The sequence below is a fragment of the Scyliorhinus canicula genome, chromosome 13 (genome assembly GCF_902713615.1).
Source record: "Scyliorhinus canicula chromosome 13, sScyCan1.1, whole genome shotgun sequence".
NCBI classification, from domain to species: Eukaryota; Metazoa; Chordata; class Chondrichthyes; order Carcharhiniformes; family Scyliorhinidae; genus Scyliorhinus; species Scyliorhinus canicula.
This window is the reverse complement of record NC_052158.1, coordinates 127,814,455-127,839,627: the sequence shown is the minus strand read 5'-3', so window position 1 is coordinate 127,839,627 and position 25,173 is coordinate 127,814,455. Positions and strand designations below refer to the sequence as shown.

General features: G+C 51.3%; 1 protein-coding gene across 1 annotated transcript in view; it reads right to left on the bottom strand.

Moving 5' to 3' along the window:
- LOC119975648 (mucin-4-like) overlaps positions 1-25,173 on the bottom strand; it is a 185,636-nt gene that overhangs the window by 21,099 nt on the left and 139,364 nt on the right. Inside the window, exons 43-45 of the mRNA XM_038815430.1 lie at positions 23,776-23,946; positions 12,989-13,144; positions 10,482-10,612 (exon numbers count right to left, since the gene is read on the bottom strand). Of these exons, the coding sequence (XP_038671358.1) occupies positions 10,482-10,612; positions 12,989-13,144; positions 23,776-23,946 (458 nt within the window). The remainder of the gene's footprint in view (positions 1-10,481; positions 10,613-12,988; positions 13,145-23,775; positions 23,947-25,173) is intronic.

Sequence of the window (25,173 nt, the reverse complement as noted above, 5' to 3'; positions counted from 1 at the left end):
AATGTTGCTGACACCTGTGCTGCATTCCAACCAGTCTCCCCACCAGGCTTTGCCCTGTGCGACCACCCTGCAAGGCTGTCCCCTTGTGTAGCCTCCCCGTCAGGCTGCGACCCTGTACAGCCTCCCTGTCAGGCTGCGACCCTGTGCAGCCTCCCCGTCAGACTGCGACCCTGTGCAGCCTCCCCGTCAGGCTGCGACCCTGTACAGCCTCCCTGTCAGGCTGGGACCCTGTGCAGCCTCCCCGTCAGGCTGCGACCCTGTACAGCCTCCCTGTCAGGCTGGGACCCTGTGCAGCCTCCCCGTCAGGCTGCGACCCTGTACAGCCTCCCTGTCAGGCTGGGACCCTGTGCAGCCTCCCCGTCAGGCTGGGACCCTGTGCAGCCTCCCCGTCAGGCTGCGACCCTGTACAGCCTCCCTGTCAGGCTGGGACCCTGTGCAGCCTCCCCGTCAGGCTGCGACCCTGTGCAGCCTCCCCGTCAGGCTGCGACCCGGTACAGCCTCCCTGTCAGACTGTGACCCTGTGCAGCCTCCCCGTCAGGCTGCGACCCTGTGCAGCCTCCCTGTCAGGCTGGGACCCTGTGCAACCTCCCCATCAGTCTCAGTCCTGTGCAACCTCCCTGCCAGGCTGGGTCCCTGTGCAACCTCCCTGCCAGGCTGGGTCCCTGTGCAACCTCCCTGCCAGGCTGGGACTCTGTGCAACCTCCCTTCCAAATTGATGCCCTTTGCAACTTCCCCACCAGACTGTAACCTCTGCAACCTCCCCGTCAGGCTGCGACCCTGTGCAGCCTCCCCGTCAGGCTGCGACCCTGTGCAGCCTCCCCGTCAGGCTGTCACCCTGTGCAGCCTCCCTGTCAGACTGCGACCCTGTGCAGCCTCCCAGTCAGGCTGAGACCCTGTGCAGCTCCCCGTCAGGCTGCGACCCTGTGCAGCCTCCCCGTCAGGCTGCGACCCTGTGCAGCCTCCCCGTCAGGCTGCGACCCTGTGCAGCCTCCCCGTCAGGCTGCGACCCTGTGCAGCCTCCCCGTCAGGCTGCGACCCTGTGCAGCCTCCCCGTCAGGCTGCGACCCTGTGCAGCCTCCCCGTCAGACTGTGACCCTGTGCAGCCTCCCCGTCAGACTGCGACCCTGTGCAGCCACCCGTCAGACTGCGACCCTGTGCAGCCTTCCCTTCAGGCTGCGACCCTGTGCAGCCTCCCCATCAGACTGTGACCCTGTGCAGCCTCCCCGTCAGGCTGCGACCCTGTGCAGCCTCCCCGTCAGACTGTGACCCTGTGCAGCCTCCCCGTCAGATTGCGACCCTGTGCAGCCTCCCCGTCAGGCTGCGACCCTGTGCAGCCTCCCCGTCAGATTGCGACCCTGTGCAGCCTCCCCATCAGACTGTGACCCTGTGCAGCCTCCCCATCACACTGTGACCCTGTGCAGCCTCCCCGTCAGGCTGCGACCCTGTGCAGCCTCCCCGTCAGGCTGCGACCCTGTGCAGCCTCCCCGTCAGGCTGCGACCCTGTGCAGCCTCCCCGTCAGGCTGCGACCCTGTGCAGCCTCCCCGTCAGGCTGCGACCCTGTGCAGCCTCCCCGTCAGGCTGCGACCCTGTGCAGCCTCCCCGTCAGATTGCGACCCTGTGCAGCCTCCCCGTCAGACTGTGACCCTGTGCAGCCTCCCCGTCAGACTGCGACCCTGTGCAGCCTCCCCGTCAGATTGCGACCCTGTGCAGCCTCCCCGTCAGGCTGTCACCCTGTGCAGCCTCCCCGTCAGGCTGTCACCCTGTGCAGCCTCCCCGTCAGGCTGCGACCCTGTGCAGCCTCCCCGTCAGGCTGCGACCCTGTGCAGCCTCCCCGTCAGACTGCGACCCTGTGCAGCCTCCCCGTCAGGCTGCGACCCTGTGCAGCCTCCCCGTCAGGCTGCGACCCTGTGCAGCCTCCCCGTCAGGCTGTCACCCTGTGCAGCCTCCCCGTCAGACTGCGACCCTGTGCAGCCTCCCCGTCAGGCTGCGACCCTGTGCAGCCTCCCCGTCAGGCTGCGACCCTGTGCAGCCTCCCCGTCAGGCTGTCACCCTGTGCAGCCTCCCCGTCAGACTGCGACCCTGTGCAGCCTCCCCGTCAGACTGCGACCCTGTGCAGCCTCCCCGTCAGGCAGCCTCCCCGTCAGGCTGTCACCCTGTGCAGCCTCCCCGTCAGATTGCGACCCTGTGCAGCCTCCCCGTCAGGCTGTGACCCTGTACAGCCTCCCCGTCAGGCTGTCACCCTGTGCAGCCTCCCCGTTAGATTGCGACCCTGTGCAGCCTCCCCGTCAGGCTGTCACCCTGTGCAGCCTCCCAGTCAGGCTGTCACCCTGTGCAGCCTCCCAGTCAGGCTGTCACTCTGTGCAGCCTCCCCATCAGACTGTGACCCTGTGCAGCCTCCCCGTCAGGCTGCGACCCCTTGCAGCCTCCCCGTCAGACTGGGACCCTGTGCAGCCTCCCCGTCAGGCTGCAACCCTGTGCAGCCTCCCAGTCAGGCTGTCCCCTTGTGCAGCCTCCCCGTCAGGCTGCGACCCCTTGCAGCCTCCCCGTCAGGCTGCGACCCTGTGCAGCCTCCCCGTCAGGCTGCGACCCTGTGCAGCCTCCCCGTCAGACTGCGACCCTGTGCAGCCTCCCCGTCAGGCTGCGACCCTGTGCAGCCTCCCCGTCAGGCTGTCACCCTGTGCAGCCTCCCCGTCAGACTGCGACCCTGTGCAGCCTCCCCGTCAGATTGCGACCCTGTGCAGCCTCCCCGTCAGGCTGTCACCCTGTGCAGCCTCCCCGTCAGGCTGGGACCCTGTGCAGCCTCCCCGTCAGATTGCGACCCTGTGCAGCCTCCCCGTCAGGCTGTCACCCTGTGCAGCCTCCCCGTCAGGCTGCGACCCTGTGCAGCCTCCCCGTCAGGCTGTCACCCTGTGCAGCCTCCCCGTCAGGCTGCGACCCTGTGCAGCCTCCCCGTCAGGCTGTCACCCTGTGCAGCCTCCCCGTCAGGCTGCGACCCTGTGCAGCCTCCCCGTCAGACTGTCACCCTGTGCAGCCTCCCCGTCAGACTGGGACCCTGTGCAGCCTCCCAGTCAGGCTGTCCCCTTGTGCAGCCTCCCCGTCAGACTGCGACCCTGTGCAGCCTCCCCGTCAGGCTGCGACCCTGTGCAGCCTCCCAGTCAGGCTGTCCCCTTGTGCAGCCTCCCAGTCAGGCTGCGACCCTGTGCAGCCTCCCCGTCAGGCTGTCACCCTGTGCAGCCTCCCCGTCAGATTGCGACCCTGTGCAGCCTCCCCGTCAGGCTGTCCCCTTGTGCAGCCTCCCCGTCAGACTGCGACCCCTTGCAGCCTCCCCGTCAGGCTGCGACCCTGTGCAGCCTCCCAGTCAGGCTGTCCCCTTGTGCAGCCTCCCAGTCAGGCTGCGACCCTGTGCAGCCTCCCCGTCAGACTGCGACCCTGTGCAGCCTCCCCGTCAGGCTGCGACCCTGTGCAGCCTCCCCGTCAGGCTGCGACCCTGTGCAGCCTCCCCGTCAGGCTGCGACCCTGTGCAGCCTCCCCGTCAGGCTGTCACCCTGTGCAGCCTCCCCGTCAGGCTGTCACCCTGTGCAATCTCCCTGTCAGGCTGTCCCCTTGTGCAGCCTCCCAGTCAGGCTGTCCCCTTGTGCAGCCTCGCCGTCAGGCTGCAACCCTGTGCAGCCTCCCCGTCAGGCTGCGACCCTGTGCAGCCTCCCCGTCAGGCTGCGACCCTGTGCAGCCTCCCCGTCAGACTGCGACCCTGTGCAGCCTCCCCGTCAGGCAGCCTCAACGCCAGGCTGTCACCCTGTGCAACCTCCCTGCCGGGCTGATGCCCTGTGCCGCCTCCCTGCCAGGCTGCCAGTTGTGCATCCTCCCTGCCACTGTCGCCCTGTGTAGCCTCCCTGCCAGGCTGTCCCTCTGTGCAGCCTCCCTGCCAGACTGCCAATTGTGCACAGAATAGTTATGCAATTGATGTTCTTTTCATGAAAGGTTCAAAATTCGTTCTGTTTGATGTGATTGCAAGACAGAAATATCCAGCCATTGTTGGTTCACTCAAAGTGCTGAGTGCAATAAATGATTGTTGTACTATCAGTGTGTACACCTACCCAAAACTCCTCAATATTCTTAAAAGTTACCAAATAGTCTGGCTTTATTTTCTCAGATATAAATCCTTCATGTTAATAACACCAGGGGCGAAATTCTCCTACCCCCCACAGGGTCGGAGAATCGCCAGGGGCTGCCGAAAATCCTGCCCCCGCTGTGGCAGAAATTCTCCGCCACCCGGGAATTGGCAGGGGCGGGAATCGCGCCACGCCGAGCGGCGAGCTCCCTGCGGCGATTCTCCGGCCCGTGATGGGCCGAAGTATCGCCGCTGGGGGGCCTCTCCCGCCACCGTGGTTTGAACTACCTCTGGTGGCGGTGGGATCGGCGGCGCGAGCGGGTCCCCGGGGTCCTGAGGGGGGCGCGGGGCGAACGGACCCCGGGGGGTACCCCCAATGTGGCCAGGCCCGCAATCGGGGCCCACCGATCGGCGGGTAGGCCAGTGCCGTGGGGGCATTCTTTCTCTTCCACCACCGCCACGGTCTCCACCATGGCGGAGGCGGAAGAGAAGCCCGCAGCACGCATGCACCAGTGGTGATGTCAGCAGCAGCTGGACGCAGACGTCATCGCCGGCGCATGCGCGAACCGTCGAAGTCCTTTCGGCCAGCCCTGGCGCCGGACTTCAAAGGCCGCTGGCGCTGGTCTTGGCGCCAGTCGGCGTGGCGCCAATCACTCCGGCGCGGACCTAGCCCCCAAAGGTGCAGAGAATTCCGCACCTTTGGGGAGGCCCAACGCCGGAGTAGTTGGCGCCACTCCGGTACGACGGGACCCCGGGACTCCACAACGGCCACTGCCACCAGGAATCCTGAAGCCAACTTGGGGTGAGGAGGAGGAGGAGGTAGGGAATGAAGATGAGGAGTAGTAAGAGCAGGAGAAAGAGGAAGCAGTGAGGAGCCATCAGGAACATCATTGGTCTAAAGGGGCGCTTGAGTGCACCTGATCCGACTCCACTTCCCAAAAGGCAACCTCCCCTCAGCAACACAAATACCCTACCTTACCATTCATCACAATGAGGGCACTCATTACAATGCCCCATCGACTAATCCTTGAGCAAAAGTCCATTAAAATATTATCCAAAAACATGTCCACTTATAAAACAAAAATGAATTCTTCACTTTGTGCATTTCCTATGTGCCTATCTTGAGGGTACCTTTGCTTTTCCCTGTGCTCCACACAGTGCTACCCACTGTGCTTCTGCGTTTCCCCTTGGGATTTCCATTGTCAGAAGAACATAAGAACTAGGAGCAGGAGTAGGCTATCTGGCCCCTCGAGCCTGCTCCACCATTCAATGAGATCATGGCTGATCTTTTGTGGACTCAGCTCCACTTTCTGGCCCGAACACCATAACCCTTAATCCCTTTATTCTTCAAAAAACTATCTATCTTTGTCTTAAAAACATTTAATGAAGGAGCCTCTACTGCTTCACTGGGCAAGGAATTCCATAGATTCACAACCCTTTGGGTGAAGAGGTTCCTCCTAAACTCAGTCCTGAATCTACTTCCCCTTATTTTGAGGCTATGCCCCCCTAGTCTCCCGGCTGTGGAAACAACCTGCCCGCATCTCTCCTATCTATTCCCTTCATAATTTTATATGTTTCTATAAGATCCCCCCTCATCCTTCTAAATTCCAACAAGTACAGTCCCAGTCTACTCAACCTCTCCTCGTAATCCAACCCCTTCAGCTCTGGGATTAACCGAGTGAATCTCCTCTGCACACCCTCCAGTTCCAGTACGTCCTTTCCAAGTAAGGAGACCAAAACTGAAGACAATACTCCAAGTGTGGCCTCACTAACACCTCATACAATTGCAGCATAACCTCCCTAGTCTTAAACTCCATCCCTCTAGCAATGAAGGACAAAATTCCATTTGCCTTCTTAATCACCTGTTCCACCTGTAAACTAACTTTTTGCGACTTATGCACCAACACACCCAGGTCTCTCTGCACAGCGGCATGTTTTAATATTTTATCATTTAAATAATAATCCCTTTTGCTGTTATTCCTACCAAAATGGATAACCTCACATTTGTCAACATTATATTCCATCTGCCAGACCCTAGCCCATTCACTTAACCTATCCAAATCCCTCTGCAGACTTCCAGGACGCGATTCTCCGACCCCACGCCGGGCGGGAGAATCGCGGGAGTGCCGGGCGAATCATGCCATGCCGCCCTGGCACCCGCACGCAATTCTCCCACCCCCCAAAATGGCGTGCCGCGTTTTGCGACAGGCCGCTCGGAGAATGGGCGGTGATTCTCCGGCCTGGATGGGCCGAGCAGCCTGCCGAACCCGACCGGTTCACCGGCGCCAACCACACCTGGTCGCTGCCGGCATAAAGAGCATGCGACCGTTGCGTGTGGGGCCTGTAGGGGGCGGAGGGAGAATCGAGCACCAAGGGGGTGCTCAGGAGGGGTCTGGCCTGTGATTGGTGCCCACGGATTGTCGGGCCGGTGTCTCTGAAGGACGCACTCTTTTCCCTCCGCCACTCTGCAAAAACAATCCTCCATGACTTGCGGGGCAGCGGAGGGGAAGACGCCAACCGCGCATGTGCGGGTGACGTCATTCAGACACCGCCGGCCGCGTCATTCAGGTGGCGCCGCTTTTACGCAAGTGTCAAGGCCCGGCGTGTGAGATTGACGCGCCGCCGCTCCTAGCCCCCCAGGGGGGGTGGGGGGGAAGAGAATAGGGGGCGATGAACGGCCTCCGATGCCAGAGTGAAACATTCCAGTTTTCACTCCGGCGTTAGCACTTTGTCTCCCTTTGGGAGAATTTCGCCCCCAGTATCCTCTGCACTTTTTGCTTTACCACTTATCTTCGTGTCGTATGCAAACTTGGACACATTGCCCTTGGTCCCCAACTCCAAATCATCTATGTAAATCGTGAACAATTGTGGGCCCAACACTGATCCCTGAGGGACACCGCTAGCTACTGATTGCCAACCAGAGAAACACCCATTAATCCCCATTAGCTTGCTCATCACTACCTCCTTAGTGATATCAATCCTCTCAAGGTCCTCACCTGTCATAGCCTCATTTCTATCAGTCACTGGCATGTTATTTGTGTCTTCCACTGTGAAGACAGACCCAAAAAACCTGTTCAGTTCCTCAGCCATTTCCTCATCTCCCATTATTAAATCTCCCTTCTCATCCTCTAAAGGACCAATATTCACCTTAGCCACTCTTTCTTGTTTTATATATTTGTAGAAACTTTTACTATCTGTTTTTATATTCTGAACAAGTTTACTCTCATACTCTATCTTACTCTTCTTTATAGCTTTTTTTTAGTAGCTTTCCGTTGCCCCCTAAAGATTTCCCAGTCCTCTAGTCTCTCACTAATCTTTGTCACTTTGTATGCTTTTTTCTTCAATTTGATACTCTCCCTTATTTCCTTAGATATCCACGGTCGATTTTCCCTCTTTCTACCGTCCTTCCTTTTTGTTGGTATAAACCTTTGCTGAGCACTGTGAAAAATCGCTTGGAAGGTTCTCCACTGTTCCTCAACTTTTTCACCATAAAGTCTTGGCTCCCGGTCTACCTTAACTAGTTCTTCTCTCATCCCATTGTAATCTCCTTTGTTTAAGCACAAAACATCAGTGTTTGATTTTACTTTCTCACCCTCCATCTGTATTTTAAATTCCACCATATTGTGATCGCTCCTTCTGAGAGGATCCCTAACTATGAGATCATTAATCAATCCTGTCTCATTACACAGGACCAGATCTAGGACCACTTGTTCCCTCGTAGGTTCCATTACATACTGTTCTAGGAAACTATCGCGGATACATTCTATAAATGCCTCCTCAAGGCTGCCTTGACCGACCTGGTTAAACCAATCGACATGTAGATTAAAATCCCCCATGATAACTGCTGTACCATTTCTACATGCATCAGTTATTTCTTTGTTTATTGCCTGCCCCACCATAATGTTACTATTTGCTGGCCTATAGACTACTCCTATCAGTGACTTTTTCACCTTACTATTCCTGATTTCCACCCAAATGGAATCAACCTTATCCTCCATAGTACCGATGTCATCCCTTACTATTGCCCAGATATCATCCTTAAATAACAGAGCTACACCGCCTCCCTTACCATCCACTCTGTCCTTCTGAATAGTTTGATACCCTTGGATATTTAACTCCCAGTCGTGACCATCCTTTAACCATGTTTCAGTAATGGCCACTAAATCATAGTAATTCACGCTGATTTGTGCCATCAACTCATTTACCTTATTCCGAATACTACAAGCATTCAGGTAAAGTACACTTATGTTGGCTTTATTACCTCTGTTTCGAATCTTAACACCTCAATATGTAACCTCTACTAAGTTATATTTCCTCTTAACATTTCTCCTAATTTTCCTTGTCGTTGAACCCATGTCTTCATGTAACAACCTGCTGCGTCGCTTACCATTAATGTATTTACTTCCCGTTTTATTCCATTCAGTATTACTGGGCCTAGTCACTGAGCTCCCCTCAGTCACTGTACCTTGTACTGTCGCCCTTTTGATTTTTGACTATGGCTTCTCTGCCTTACACTTTTCCCCCTTACTGCCTTTTGTTTCTGTCCCTGTTTTACTACCTTCCCACTTCCTGCATCGGTTCCCATCCCCCTGTCACATGTAGTGTTTCTCTTTGAAAGAGTATAATTCTTTGCCGTGCAACAATGTTCACATTGAGCTTTGTATGTTTTTTGTCAATCACAGCCATCTTGCATCATTGGAAATGCCACGTTGCATGTTCCTCACTTTGTAGCATGTGATGTGAAAAACTAGTGTCTTCTTTGTCTAGTTTGTCTTGATGTATATCAATTGGTATATCGATTAGAGCACGCCCATTGAGAGATGACTCTCTAAGCTCCAAGTATCCATTGAAGCAAACAGGCAGTGGCAGGACAGCATCTAACTGACTGTGGACTGTCCAACTTTGGATCGGCAGTAGTGATTCAATGAGTAACGATGATTTCTCTTGCTGTCGAAAATAACTTCTTGGGCTCATAAATGATTCCAATTAAACAATTGCTTATAACCAGTAACTTTTGCTTCCCACATCATACCAATGTAAACCACAAAGCTGAAGTGTCCCTTGCAACATTATATATGAACATAGTATGCAACCCTGAGTTGCAGAAGCAACAGGCAATCCTCTCAGCATTTTTAGTACAGTTCACAGAAAAGGATGAAACCAGTCCTGTTTTGTACCAGCTCTGCTGCAGGGGTTTCCAGAAAGCTACCTGACAGATGACAGGTTACCTGCTATAGGTTTCCACCTGGATTTTCTGTGCCAATGTTTACACCCTTAGTCATCTTCTCTCCTGAGATACCTACAAGGTAGTGGGACAACTTACCGTTAGCCAAGCTCTGGCTCATGGGCATCAGGGCGTAACCACATGCTGATGGACTTTTATGGCATGCGCATGAGGGTCAGATCTCCTCTGAGTACACTGTAGTTTAGCCTTAGACTGTGCTACACCCAGATTTAAGTATGTTTCCACCAAGAGGCACTAACTACGGCTCCCTGATGGATACGCTATGTATTGGCAGGGAGGGGCTTGCATACCCAAACCTCTTTCTCACAATACTTGTATTGCTAGGCAGTGCTGAGAGCTGAAAGAAAGACATGAGAAGCAGACTAACCATGACACACTGCTCTCCATGTTAACACATTTGATATACCACATCATCTGGAGATGTATCTTGCCCTCAAACTGAACATGAAATTGTATTCTGTTATGATCACTCTGAGAATCATAGAATCCCATAGTGCAGGGGAAGGCCATTTGGCCTATCAAGTCTGCATAGACCCTTTGAAAGACCACCCTACCATGGCCCAATTCCCCATCCTTTTCTTGCAACCACACCCTCAGAGGAAATTTAGCGTGACCAATTCACCTAATCTGCACATCTTTGGACTATGGAAAGAAACCAGAGAACGCGGAGGAAACCCACGCAGTCATGGGTAGAGTGTGCAAACTCCACACAGACAGTTACTCAAGGTCGGAATCGAACCCTGGTCCCTGCCACTGTAAGGCAGCAGTGCTAACCACTGTCCCACCATGCCGCGCTGACAAGAATTTCCTTTATTGTGAGGTCATTAATTAATCTGTGCCTTCTCAGTATACATCTAAAATAGTCCATTGCTGCTGGTCAAGAATGTACTGTTCGAAGAAACGCTCTCTGAACTAACCCTCTAGCCACTTTGTCAATTTGATTCATCCAAACAAAACAGGTGGGCCTTTAAGTAAAATATTACCGTTTAAAAAAAAAAATTGTGAAGAGCAATATAGTTGTGATAAAATGTTTGATTATATCAAAAATGTGATGTAATGGTTTTATAGTCTATCGCTGAACAGTTTCTGAAAGTGCCATTTTTATGTGCACAAAAGGCTAAACTTACCTGTCGAAGCCAATAACAACTTTGTCAGAACCAAGTGTTGATACATTCCATTTCATTTCTTCAGACTGATACTTAATTATAACAAATGAAGTTTCGCCATCTGTAGTTACCACTGCTTGGTAGGTGTTGGTCTACAATTAAGGCAATGAATATAATTGTTAGACTTTTAGTTTGATATTAAACAATAAAATTAATTCTGGCGTTAATTGTGAACAGGAAATATTGTTAATAATGTAAAGTTTGTTGTGCTTAGATGATATCAAAATATCAAATTTTAATGCAGGTGTATAATTCAAACTTTCAGGGGTTAATTGCAGCTTATTAAAGGTTCTTGAACAGAAGAAAATATGGTTTTGCTGTCTTCAATCTTGAAGTTGAAAGTGGTTATGCCCCCTATGCAGCAGATCATTTTTCGAAACCGGAAAAGCAGAAAATCTTTTCATTAGTTACGAATTTAAATCAAGCATCTCAAATACTATGTGAAGTAGTTGAGTTTAAGTGCGCAGATGCATGCAAGGGGAAGCTAGGTAAGTACATGAGAGAGAAAGGAGTGGGACAGGATTGGATGAAGTAGGATCATGTGCAGCATAAACAGCAAGGCAAGGATTCTCTGGGGACACCAGTCAGCAGCAGGAGCCCCGATAGTTCGGTGAATCAGGCGCTGGGAAGAAAACAGGTTTCACGCCGGTCCTGGAACCTGTTGCGAATCTCCTGCGCCGTCCTACCAACCCAGACTAGGTTCCTACCCCAGATCGAGCAAGAACATGCAAATACCTGATTAACCTTAACTTGAATATTGTGAGGAAGGGCAGCTGATGCACCTGCCTCCTGGGACGCTCCAACCTCCACAGTTGGAGTCCCGCTGGCGTGATTTGGTGCTAGTTCTGACAAATGGAGAACTGGCAGCTTGCATTTCGAGGGGTGGCATGGGCATGACTATCCTCCCTACACCTGCTAAAGGGGGTCTTTCATGGGAAGTGGGGCCGAGGGCACTTGAGCTGGACTGGAGGAGCTCAGGTCGGAGGTCTTCCCTGCGATGGGGGCCATTTGGCTTGCCTTCCCATCTGCCTTATCCATCTGCAGCCTTTAAACCCGTTAAAATGTCATAGAATCATAGAATTTACAGTGCAAAAGGAGGCCATTCGGTCCATCGAGTCTGCATCGGCCCTTGGAAACAGCACCCCACTTAAGCCCATAGCTCCACCCTATCCCCGTAACCCAGTAACCCCACCTAAACGTTTTGGACACTAAGGCCAATTTTATCATGGCCAATCCACCTCACCTGCGCATCTTTGGACTGTGGGTGGAAATCGGAGCACCCGGATGAAACCCACGCAGACACGAGAAGACCGTGCAGAAGCCACACAGACAGTGACCCAAGCCAGAAATCAAATCTGGGACCTTCGAGTTGTGAAGCAACTATGCTAACCACTGTGCGAACGTGCTGCCCCAAGCATCATCTCAAAATTAAAGATCTCTGAGAAGAGAGTGAAGTGTTCCATCTGCAGCCTTAAACCCTTTAAATTGTCTGTCAGCATGCTAAATTCAGAATTCTGTGATAGGAAGGTAAAAGTATTCCCTTTAATGTGGTGGAAACCTTTGAAGTGTTCTTTTCGCTGTCAACATCATTGCCCTTTATTCGTTTCAAGTCTGTGAACTTGCCGAGAAGCTGAAAAGCTTTGAATTGCATTGTTGACATTCAATTTCATAAACCATTGCCTTTTAAAAGTCTTTTGATTGACAGGTCAAATCAAAGGAAGTATTATGGTTGCTTATTCATATACCACATCAGGGCTCCAGTAATGCTCAAATATTTACTCTTTTGAGTAGCTGTTTTTCTAACTGTAGTTTTTTTGTCCTGAACAGCTTCCTAGAAGCTGCAGATGCCTCAGCGAGGGGGACTCTGGGACACCCATTAAAAATGGCACCCCAATCTCTGAGGAGTGTGATCGATCAGAGAGATTAGACCCTGTCTCTCTGAAGTCCATCGAAAACTTTGGTCCTCTTGAAAAATTTATGAAGTGCCATAGAATGGCATGACAATGCCATACGGATAAAAACAATTTGAAATACCATTGTATGGCACATCAGGTTCACTCCTAGCGCCAGCGGGAATCACCCCCATTATCCCGCTGACGAGAGCACTTAGTCTTCATTCGGGAGAATCGCAGCCCGACTTGGATTGGAATAGTCTGTTCCTATGCTGCAAATTCTCTGCACAAATAGTGGTGGAACGGTACTGAACAATTATAGAATTGGGTATTACAGAGAAAGGAATACAAATCCAAAGCCAGATACCACAAGCTCCACCGTAAACCATCAGAAAAAATAGACACAGCATTTCAAAACAGAGAACACCAAATACTGGGGGTGTAATAAATTTCTTAATAGTTTATTTGAACACAAAAATTTAGTTTATTCAAATTATTCTTGTTTCCAATTAGGTTGAGCTGAAGGCTATTGGTGAAGTAATCATAGAATAATTCACTTAAATTACATAATAATACCTGTTCTTTTGTTTTAGCATTGCTGAATGCAGGTACTTTTTCCCAGGTTATCTTTAAAGTCCATTTGGCATCATATTTCTCACCAATTTGCCCGTTTATTGTTGATTCCACTTGATGTGTTAGATTAAAACATTCATTACCATATGTTTTGTATTCCTACAAGATAAAAGTACAATGATCATAGCATGTATATTATCTAGTTTTAAATTATTACATTTGGAACATAAGAAATTACAGGCCTGGAGGAGATCCATGGCAAGTTCCAAAAATGAGCAAACATTGTTGACATCTTTCAAGTCAGTCGTGGAGTTGCAGTGAAAAAGGGCTGCACCTCCAAAGTCTTATTCATTAAACATTTCCACATTAAAATTGAATTTTGCAATATCACTTTCACCCTCTTTTGCTTAAAGTAGTTACATTTGAAATATGTTATGCTTGAGTTTATGACTTCTGGTTCTAGATTTTGTGGGAACTCGAGCATATCATCAAGATTCACTTTATTCAACCCTTAAGGGTCTTTCACAAGGCTGGATTAGCACAGGGCTAAACGCTGGATTTGAAAGCAGACCATGGCAGGCCTGCAGCATGGTTCAATTCCCGTACCAGCCTCCCCGAACAGGCGCCGGAATGTGGTGACTAGGGGCTTTTCACAGTAACTTCATTTGAAGCCTACTTGTGACAATAAGCGATTTTCATTTAATTTAATTTCATAATTGATCATTTTTTCCACTGGACCTTCTCTGCTCCAGGTTGCTCCTGCAATCATCCGATAGTTGTAGATTCCCAGGTGTCACATGCATGGTCAGAACTCTTCTGGTTCTAATATTCTTTAACTCTGATGCCTTTCATCTGAAACTCACTCTCTCCCCGTTCTCAGCTTGACTATCAAAGACATTCACTTCACTGTTAAGAGTTAACAAGAGGCTGAAAATCTTTAACCAGAATCCAGAATTTCAAGCAGTAAGCTTGGTCCAAAACTAAAAACCCTGCTTGAGATCACAGTTACACTCACAATCCATTCATCCGTTATAATTAACATCTTGCTGATCATTTTTGTATTGTTTATCTCCCAGGTAACTCGGTCACATGTTCAGTGTCACAAAACGGTAGGATTACATTAAAATAAATGTAGGGCGAGATTCTCCGCACTCCCGACGGTGCGGAGAATAGCGTGGCTCGTAAAATTTTACGGCCACGCTGTTCCGACGTCCTCCCGCTATTCTCTCCCCCCCCACGCCCAACTCCCGACACGAATCGCTGCCGCCGTTTTTTTACGGCGGGCAGCGATTCACAGCTGATAGATGGGCCGAGTTCCCAGCCCTTTACGGCTGTTTTTACGAACGGCAAACACACCTGATCTGGCCGTTCGTAAAAACAGCCGTAAACACTCGCATTTTATAACCATGGCACCGATTGGCACGGCAGTACCACGGTGGGCACCGATCGCGGGCAGCGGGCCCGATGCCCGCGCACTATTTCTCCTTCCGCCGCCCCGCAGTATCCATTCGTGGGGCGGCTGAGGGGCAACCCGGCCCGCGCATGCGCGGGTTTCGCGCAAATGCGCGATGACGTCATCCGCGCATGCGCGGGTTGGAGTCTTCCAATCCGTGCCTGACGTCATATGACGCGTCAGCCGGCGCTAACTCCGGCAAGCGGGCTTAACGAAATTCGTTAAGCCCGTGATGCCGGAGCTTACGGCGTCGGGCTGCTAGCCCCGACCGGGGACCAGAATCGGTTCCCGGTCGGGAAGGGGCGCGCTGGCGTCAAACCTGCCCGCCCGGGTTTGACGCCAGCCTTACGATTTCTCCCCATATGGGAGAATCTCGCCCATATTCTTTTGTAGAAAATGTCATGTTGCTAATAGAAAGGAAGGAAACAATAGGGAACTGGTTGCTCTTTGCAATGGAAACATTTTGTAGTCAGAATTCTTTAAGCCAGGAAGCCTATCAGTCACATACAAGGTGTTAAAGAAGCAAAGCGAGAGAAAGGGGCAGCTATCCTCAGGAAACAACTCAGCTAGACATGCAGTGCTGAAGGCAAAAAGTCAGCTTGTGCAAAATATCTTTGCTGAACTGAAGACCATTTCCAAGTCCTGGTCATTTAAACTGTCCAGTGTTGTAGTCACTGGCTAGAGTTGACAAAGAGATTTATGGTTGTTGCTTGGGAATCAAGGGGTCTCAGCAGAATTTAAGACTATGGGGAAAGTAGATACTTTTGGATTTTCAGTCTTTGAGGGACTAAGTGCTTATTGTTAATGTATCGAAGTATAAGATTGTTCTTTGCAGTGTTTCATTATTTTTTTTCTATTTAATAAATACGTTTATTGTTGTTTAATGTTTCCACAGGCGTGTCTCACTGATATCCCAAAATAATACACCACGCGAAACCAGTGTTTCAGGTTGGAACACTCCCACACTTAACAGCAGTGGGGTTTTGTCACACCAGTTTCTGGAAGCATGGTGCCCTGATCTTCATCATCTCCTATAGAAACCTAGTTCTTAAAAGGACCAAAACTCCAACATAAAATAAGTTTTTCACCAAAAGCCTGTGGGTCATCAACTACTTGGCTCTACAAATATATATTTATATATAGGGTGTCATGGTAGCACAGTGGTTAGCATTGCTGCCTCATAGTGCCATGGATCCTTGTTTGATTCAGACTTTGGGTGACTGTGTGATGTTTACATGCTCTTCCCGTGTCTGCATGTGTTTTCTCCAGATTTCCTAGTTATCTCCCACAGTCCAAAGGTGCACAGGTTAGGTGGATTGCCCATGATAAATTGTCCCTTAGTGTCCAAAGGTTCGGTGGGGTATGGGAGATAAGGCGGAGGAGTGAGCCTAGGTAGGGTCGGTGCAGGTTCAATGGACCAAATGGCATCCTTTTGCACTCGAGGGATTCCATTATTCTGTACAAATTAGGAGCATCTTCGGTCTGTGCGCATTCAGAATCCTGACATTCCTGTTGCCTGCCATTTTAACAAAAGACCCTGCTCCCATGCCCACATGTCTGTTCTTGGCCTGCTGCAATGTTCCAGTGAAGCGCAACACAAACTGGAGGAACAACATCTCATCTTCCGGTTAGGCACGCTACAGCCTTCCAGCCTGAACATCGAATTCAACAACTTCAGATGATCAGCCCCACCTCGACCCATTTGTTTTCATTTCATTTTAACGGTCTTTTACCATTTCTTTCTTAATATATATTTAATCCCCCCCCCCCCAATCTTATCCACCTTTCCTGCACCTTTCTCCTCTTTGCTTCCCCCTTACCCTCCCCCACACCCACAGTTCATCCTCTGATGTTAGTTTCCCTGCTGTTTGACCTTTCACATCTTTTGTCCTCTCTGGGGACTGCCATTAACACTCTTTCTCCTGTGGCCATTAGCACCCAGTTTCCCTGGGTTTCTGTGGCTATGACTCATCTTTCATTCTCACTCCACAGTTTACATAGTTCCCATTTTCTCTGCCTGTTAGCTTTGACAAAGAGTTATCGGACTTGAAATGTTAGCTCTTTTCTGTCCCTACAGATGCTGCCAGACTTGCTGAGATTTTCCAGCATTTTACCTTTCGTTGGGGCCTTTTTGTTTCTCCATAAATTTAGTGTGGCCAACCATTTTTTTTTCCCAATTAAGGAGAAATTTTGCGTGGCCAATCCACCTACTCTGCACATCTTTGGATTGTGGGGTGAAACCCATGCAGACTCGTGGAGGAGTCTGAGTTGACTTTCAAGAAAGCGTTAGAATTGGCGGCAGCAATCAAGGCTGCCAAAAGGGGAGCTCATGAGTATCAAGGTGAGCAAAGCTTTGAAATCCACAAGATAGGGTGGGAAACCATGAGTAGTAACGGCAGCACGGTGGCGTAGTGGTTAGCATTGCTGCCTCACGGCACCGATGTCCCAGGTTCTATCCTGGCTCTGGGTCACTGTCCATGTGGAATTTGCACATTCTCCCCATGTTTGCGTGGGTTTCACCCCCACAACCCAAAAGATGCGCAGGGTAGGTGAATTGGCCACGCTAAATTGCCCCTTTGAAAGTAATGGCACCAGAAGCAAGATCACGGGATCAAATTCAGGCAGAGAGTTGAATGCAGATGCGGCAAGAATCACCAGAAACCGAAGATTCAGCCTATATATGATTGTATAATTTAAAGTTGCAGCACTTTATAATCTGCTTTATCCTGGCTACAAATACTGTGATAGTGTCCCATGGGTTTTCCCCGTCGTGTCAAACTTGTATCTTTATAGTGTAAACATCACAGAATGCTTTCGATGTGGGGATGCCATTCCCAAGAAATGTGTAAATTCAAGTGAGCAGAGTGCAAGAAAACAGGCCATCTGAGGCAAAAATTCAGAAGCAAGCAGGGCCAGCCCAGTACAAACAAAGCAAGTAATCAAGCATCAATGAATAATATGGGGAATTGTCCATTGGGGAGTGTAATGCGATGTCCTTAAACAATGTGGCTGAGGGCAAGATAGTCCCTCATAACACTAGTGCTGATAGTAAATGGAGGTGGACACCGGGACATCAGCTACTGTTATAAATGAACATATGTACCGGTATCTGAAAGGAGGAGATGAACACCTAAAGTTTCTGAACACTACAGCAAAAATAGCTATGTATACCGGAGAGGCTAGAAAGCCAGTGGGAACAAATACAGCCTTTGTGAGTTACGGACAGTAGTCAGCAGGTCCTCCATTTATGGTGGTGTCAGGCTAAGGACCAAGCTTGATGGAACATTATTGTCTCCGGGAGATAAAATTAAACTGACTGGATATCTTTAAGATTAAAGAAGGAAGGGGCAGCCCGGTGGCAGTGGTTAGCATTGCTGCCTCATGACGCTGAGGTCCCAGTTTCGTTCCCGGCTCTGACCATGTGGAGTTTGAACATTCTCCCCGTGTTTGTGTGGGTTTCGCCCCCACAACCCAAAGATGCATTTGATAAGGTTCCCCACGGTCGGCTATTGCAGAAAATACGGAGGCTGGGGATTGAGGGTGATTTAGAGATGTGAATCAGAAATTGGCTAGTTGAAAGAAGACAGAGAGTGGTAGTTGATGGGAAATGTTCAGAATGGAGTTCAGTTACGAGTGGCGTACCACAAAGATCTGTTCTGGGGCCGTTGCTGTTTGTCATTTTTATAAATGACCTAGAGGAGGGCGCAGAAGGATGGGTGAGTAAATTTGCAGACAACACTAAAGTCGGTGGAGTTGTAGACAGTGCGGAAGGATGTTGCAGGTTACAGAGGGACATAGATAAGCTGCAGAGCTGGGCTGAGAGGTGGCAAATGGAGTTTAATGTGGAGAAGTGTGAGGTGATTCACTTTGGAAAGAATAATAGGAATGCGGAATATTTGGCTAATGGTAAAATTCTTGGTAGTGTGGATGAGCAGAGGGATCTCGGTGTCCATGTACATAGATCCCTGAAAGTTGCCACACAGGTTGATAGGGTTGTGAAGAAGGCCTATGGTGTGTTGGCTTTTATTGGTAGAGGGATTAAGTTCCGGAGCCATGAGGTCATGTTGCAGTTGTACAAAAGTCTAGTACAGCCGCATTTGGAGTATTGCGTACAGTTCTGGTCGCCTCATTATAGGAAGGACGTGGAAGCTTTGGAACGGGTGCAGAGGAGATTTACCAGGATGTTGCCTGGTATGGAGGGAAAATCTTATGAGGAAAGGCTGATGGACTTGAGGTTGTTTTCGTTAGAGAGAAGAAGGTTAAGAGGTGACTTAATAGAGGCATACAAAATGATCAGAGGGTTAGATAGGGTGGACAGCGAGAGCCTTCTCCCGTGGATGGAGGTGGCTAGCACGAAGGGAAATAGCCTTAAATTGAGGGGTAATAGATATAGGACAGAGGTCAGAGGTGGGTTTTTTACGCAAAGAGTGGTGAGGCCGTGGAATGCCCTACCTGCAACAGTAGTGAACTTGCCAACATTGAGGGCATTTAAAAGTTTATTGGATAAGCATATGGATGATAAGGGCATAGTGTAGGTTAGATGGCCTTTAGTTTTTTTCCATGTCGGTGCAACATCGAGGGCCGAAGGGCCTGTACTGCGCTGTATCGTTCTATGTTCTATGTTCTACGTGTAGGGTAGGTGGAATGGCGATGCTAAATTGACCCTTAATTGGAAAAAATGAATTGGGTACTCTAAATTTATTTTTAAAAAAGATTAAAGAGGGGGGCCTGAATGAGGTCTTGATGAAGTATCAAGAACTGTTCCAAGAAGAACTTGGAGAGATTAAAGGGTGACAAGATACAGAAAGGGTGACATAGATCCAGAAGCTACACAAAGGTTATTTAGGGCAAGGCGCATACTTTATGGGCGCGATTCTCCGCTCCCGCGCGGCATTGGGAAGGCCGTCGTGAACTCGGCTGAGTTTCACGACGGCCCGAAAAGGTGCCGTTCACGAGCGATTCAGGCCCGGGAAATGGGCTAGGAGCGGGACCACGGGAACCACGCGGGGGATGACACCAGAAACCAGCGACGCTCGAATGACGACAGAATGACGCCACTCCACGTCGTAAAAAGGCATGAGCGATGAAAACTAGTGAGGCGGAGAAGATGACGGAGCCACGGAGGGCCGCCCCGAGGTTCGGTGAGACTGACCTCGAGACCCTCCTCGATGAGGTGGAGCAACGGAGGGGCATCATCTGCCCTAGAAGAGCGCCTCGCTACCCTGCCAGCGTTGTGTGACGGGCCTGGCGTGAGGTGGGCAAGGCTGTGAGTGCTGTGGGGCAGACCCCTTGGTCTGGGGAGCAGTGCCAGAAGAAGCTCCACGACCTCACCAGGGCTGCCAGGGTAAGTGCCAAGAGGGTGGCCCCGGGTCACAACAATCCCCCCCCCCCCATGTCCCTCATCACCCACCTCCCCCCGTGCATGAGGGGGAGCGCGGAGCGAGAGTGGTTAACCAAGTTGTCACAGACCCACATGAGCGCTGTGACCCCCTGGAGAGATGCCATGGTTTAGCTGCAACTTTCCCCCCAACCTGTGCCAATATCTGAACGCCCTGATGATACCTGCCGAATTGTCATGATCTATCTATGCCCCCCCAACAGGACAAGACTGCTCACAACAACCGGGAGCGCAACAGGACCGGAGGGGGTCCATCCATTCTGCACCCCCGACCGTGTGTGAGCAGAGGGCACTGGACCTTGTTGGGGGATCTGCCACGCAGGAGATCGCGCAATGCGAGGTTGGTGGTGCAGAACCAAGTGAGACAACCCTGCATGACAACCCCCCCCCCCCCCCCCCCCCCCCCCCCACCAGTCCATCGTCTGTGCCCTCACACTCTGCCCACTGGACCCCCCCCATCCTCTCTCCCCTCACACTCTGCCCACTGGACCCCCATCCTCTCTCCCCTCACACTCTGCCCACTGGACCATCCATCCACTCTCCCCTCACACTCTGCCCATTGGACCATCCATCCTCTCTCCCCTCACACTCTGCCCACTGGACCCCCCATCCTCTCTCCCCTCACACTCTGCCCACTGGACCCCCCATCCTCTCTCCCCTCACACTCTGCCCATTGGACCATCCATCCTCTCTCCCCTCACACTCTGCCCACTGGACCCCCCATCCTCTCTCCCCTTACACTCTGCCTATTGGACCATCCATCCTCTCTCCCCTCACACTCTGCCTATTGGACCATCCATCCTCTCTCCCCTCACACTCTGCCCATTGGACCATCCATCCTCTCTACCCACTGGACCCCCCATCCTCTCTCCCCTCACACTCTGCCCATTGGACCATCCATCCTCTCTCCCCTCACACTCTGCCCACTGGACCCCCCATCCTCTCTCCCCTTACACTCTGCCCACTGGACCCCCCATCCTCTCTCCCCTCACACTCTGCCCATTGGACCATCCATCCTCTCTCCCCTCACACTCTGCCCACTGGACCCCCCATCCTCTCTCCCCTTACACTCTGCCTATTGGACCATCCATCCTCTCTCCCCTCACACTCTGCCTATTGGACCATCCATCCTCTCTCCCCTCACACTCTGCCCATTGGACCATCCATCCTCTCTCCCCTTACACTCTGCCCATTGGACCATCCATCCTCTCTACCCACTGGACCCCCCATCCTCTCTCCCCTCACACTCTGCCCACTGGACCATCCAACACCCGGCCGTGCGTGTCTAAATAATCCCGTCTTATTCTGTTCCCTCGGCCGTGCTGCCGAACATCCAGGGCTGTCTGCTGCGACACACAGCCGAACATCCGCCACCACCACCGCACCCAGGGCCGCACGCCAGAGGGTGGCAGGAGGTCAGCCAGGAGTGCCATCCTCCCAACCCGGGGCTGTCGAGCAGGACGCACACATGACGGCGACACAGTCAGCAGACTCACATGAGGGAGAACCAGACATGGGCCGCGTGCACTCTGTGGCCGGATATGAATGGGACGATGACACTGCGGATATCATGACGGACAAGGACCTAGAGCTTGTGGCACTGCTGTCTCCCACACCATCCACCATCCCAGAGACACTCACCTCAGTTGGCCAATTAAGTGATGAGGCTCCTGGGTCACGGTCTGGTGTGCACCACACAGCTGAGCCGGTACAGCAGGTGGAGGTCGGAGCAGCCGAGGGCCTGGACTGTCGGAGGGCAGCCCAGGCCCAGCATTCAGCTAGCTCCCAGACGTTTCCCGGGTTCCTGGATTTACTCGACCCACCTGCACAGCCGATGCATTTTGAAACCCAGGGACACAATGACGGGATGAGGGCCGTCTTCCAGCAGCTGCAGACTCAGTTAGAGGAGTCAAACCGCGTCCAGGAGCAGGGAGTGGTGCCGCTCATGGCAGCCACCCAGGCCAGCACCGCATGGGTGGCGTCCGCAGTCGAGGCAATGTGTGAACCGGTTTCGGTCATGGGTCGGGCTTAATGTGCATGCATCATCCATAGGCCTGGAGAGGGCTGCCCTCTCACAGACAGCAGTCGCCAGAGCCAAAATGACATTGCCGGCGCGCTACGGGCCCTGGCCGAGTCTCACCAGGTCATGGCACAGTCCCAGCAGTCAGTCGCGGAGAGCATCAACCGCCTGACGCACGTGCTGGATGGAGTCGCACATTCACAGTTTGAGGTCGCACAGTCCCTGGCGGGAATGTCTCACTCCCTGGACTCTGTCTCATCGAACCTTCGGACCCTGATGGATACGGTTGCAGGCCTCCAGGACTGGCAGAGCCAGGTGTTGGTGGGGCGACGGGGCACCTCCCCGCTCGCAACTCCGTCCCACAGTGAGGCCCGGGGATCACCGGGCTCACCGAGGGAGGAGGTGGTTCTGGGGCCCGTCCCATTAACTCCATCACAGGACGTCCCTGAACGCTCGGCCTCCCCCCGTCCCATCTCTGGTGCATCGGGTGGGCAGCGGGCAGAGTCATCCGAAACGCCCGCGGAGCAGCCTGGGCACCGATCGTGGGCCTGTCCCTGCCAAGCACAGTCGTGGTGCTCTTGCCGCAAACGGCCCCCTAGAAGCCCCAAACGGGCATCTGGCGCCCGTTTCACGACAGCAGCGTCCAGGTGTGTTTGCCGCCGTCGTGAAACGGATGCAAACAACCGGCCGCTCGGCCCATCGGGGTCGTAAAATCGCCGTTCGCCGTTAAAAACGGCGAGTGGCGATTCTTCCGAGCCCCGGGGGGGGGGGGAGGGAGAATCGCGGGGGGCGCCAGGGGGGCGTGAAAAATGTCGGGAGGTCCTCCCGCGATTCTCCCACGCCACGTGGGGAGCGGAGAATTCCGCCCATAATCTGTGGAGATTATAAATGAGTCCTGAGTGCTGCAGGTGCTGCTGTGTGAGTGGGAGTATACCACATTGAAGTGGTTTGGAGGAAACATCATTTGAAACCAGAGGACCAACACCCCAACATAAAAGGCAAGTTCTTCCCAAAAAGCATCAGATTATTGCAGGATTCCTGTTCACGTGGGGATCATTAGCATCTCTCCTCTATCCACCTGCATCACTGATGCCTCCAGTGCCACAACCGTCTCCATGGATCCCTCTGACTGCCTTTGTGTTCACTTTTCAAGAATTTACATTGCCGCAATCTGTTTGTGCGGGGCCCCTTTTGAATACAGCCTGCCTTTTAGAGCAACAGGCTGCTGGTCCGAGGTGGACTGCAAACAGCATTGTCTTGCTTTGTGTAGAGCTTACTGGCAGCGTACCAGAGCAGGCTGCAATACTGGAGGCAGAGCAGCCAGATCGATAATCATTCAGACAGGTGAGTATATGTATTTTTTATGTTGCACACCTTGATCTGAATGTGTTTGAGCAGCTCATGACTTGTGTACCAGGCACGCGAACAACAGAGCCATCCAATTTCCAACCCATCGATTTTATAATACAAGCTCATGTTTCAGTTCACTATTGGGGAAATGCTACACACCTGATGGTGTTACCTTTTGCATTACACATTAAACTGTGGCCCTCCCTACTCAATGTAAAAATCCCGTGGTTCTATTCGAAGATAATTAAGGGAATTTCCTGATACTTTAGTCATTATTTATCTCTCAAAACAGCATTAAAACAGGTGTTACAGTCAATTCTCGTGTTGCTAGTTGTGAGACTTTTCTGTTTATATATTGGTTTCCATATTTAAATATCTACAACTATGAGATTTCCAATATGCCTAACTGGCTGGTCATGAAGCAAGTAGTGACATTGAGACATGAGAAAGGTGCTGTATTAATTGCAACTTCGTTCTTTTTGAGCTGTTCTCAAACTTTGTGAAAATGTTAATTTAATTCCACTGATTCACAATATTTAATTACTATCATTGTTCAATGGTGATTGTACCTGATAGAAAATTGTTCCAACATTCTCCGAGAGGTCTGCGTCGCTCCAAAATACAGCAATCACGGGAGGTAGAGAAACGTCAGGAAATGCAGGTGACTTTGCAGGTGGGTTAGTATAATTGAAAATTTCAGTCTTTGATGATGGAAAAACAATCAGGCCATTGTCTGTGAACTGCCAAACAAAACAAAGACCTTTTAGTGGCTTAATTATATTGCACGGGAGAAGTAGGATCAAGGAGATCTAAACAATTGCCAGCAGAATCCCACAAAACAGCAGCAGTCAAATTAGCAAATGTAACCAACTCCACCATATTCAACCCACACATCCTCTCCCTCTCAAGCCACTTTAATCGCTCGACATTCTAATTCTCCTCCCATACCATCCCTTTTCTCCCATGTCATTCCCATCGCACCACCCCCTGCTGTCACCCCTTTAATGCCACCCCAGCTAATTGTTCCTCCACCTCCCCATAATGTCCTCCCACCTATGCCATCTTTCTCCACTTACAATTCTTTCTATCCCATGTACCCCATCCTCTCACAAGCCACCCAACCAAATGCTAGCCACATATGCTGACCAGGGGTATTGGAGGAGAGGGTAACTTTGTTATTGGATTCTCCTTGCCTTCCACTACATTTTTTCTCCATCAACCCATCGCTGTCACTATCACCAATTTTTGCCAACTGTGATAAGTGTATTATATGGCGCCCTCAGTGCACCTCATATGCCTCCGCCTTTGCCAGGCTCCTCCCAAAATACCAACTTACCAACCATTCAAAAGAGTGAGGACAGGCAAAAACTGCCGTTTGTTATTTGCAGATTTCCACGATATCTTAATACTGTTGAATGGTCATCCTGTGCCATTTAGGAACTCAAGGAATGCTTCTTATGTCCTGGACATTTACACGTGCTGGAAGTGTTAGTAACTTGAGCTGCAGGTTTTGGAGCTTAAGCAGCAGTTGGTGTCACTGTGGTGAATCGTGAGGCTGAGAGCCACATGGATAGCATGCTTCAGGAAGTGGTTATCTTACAGTGTCCGTAAGTAGAGAGGGAATGGGTGACTGCCAAACACACAAGGAGGACAAGTAGACAATGCCGGAGTTGGTATTCATTTCAGAATAGTGGTGAGGGCAATGTTTTCCTCCAGGGAAGTAAAGCCGGAGTCAAGGCCATAGCAATAAACGTATCTCAGCTGCACAGAGCAGGAGAAAGAAGGACAGAAAAGCAATTTTGATAGAAGATTCTATAGTTTGTGGTCAGACCGTGTTTCTGTGGTCTCAGACATGATTCCGGGATGATATGTTGTTTCCCTGATGCCAGGGTCAAGATATCTTACTGAGCGGCTACAGAGAATTCTGAGTGGGCATGGTAGGAAACCAGAGGTTGTGGTCTATTTCA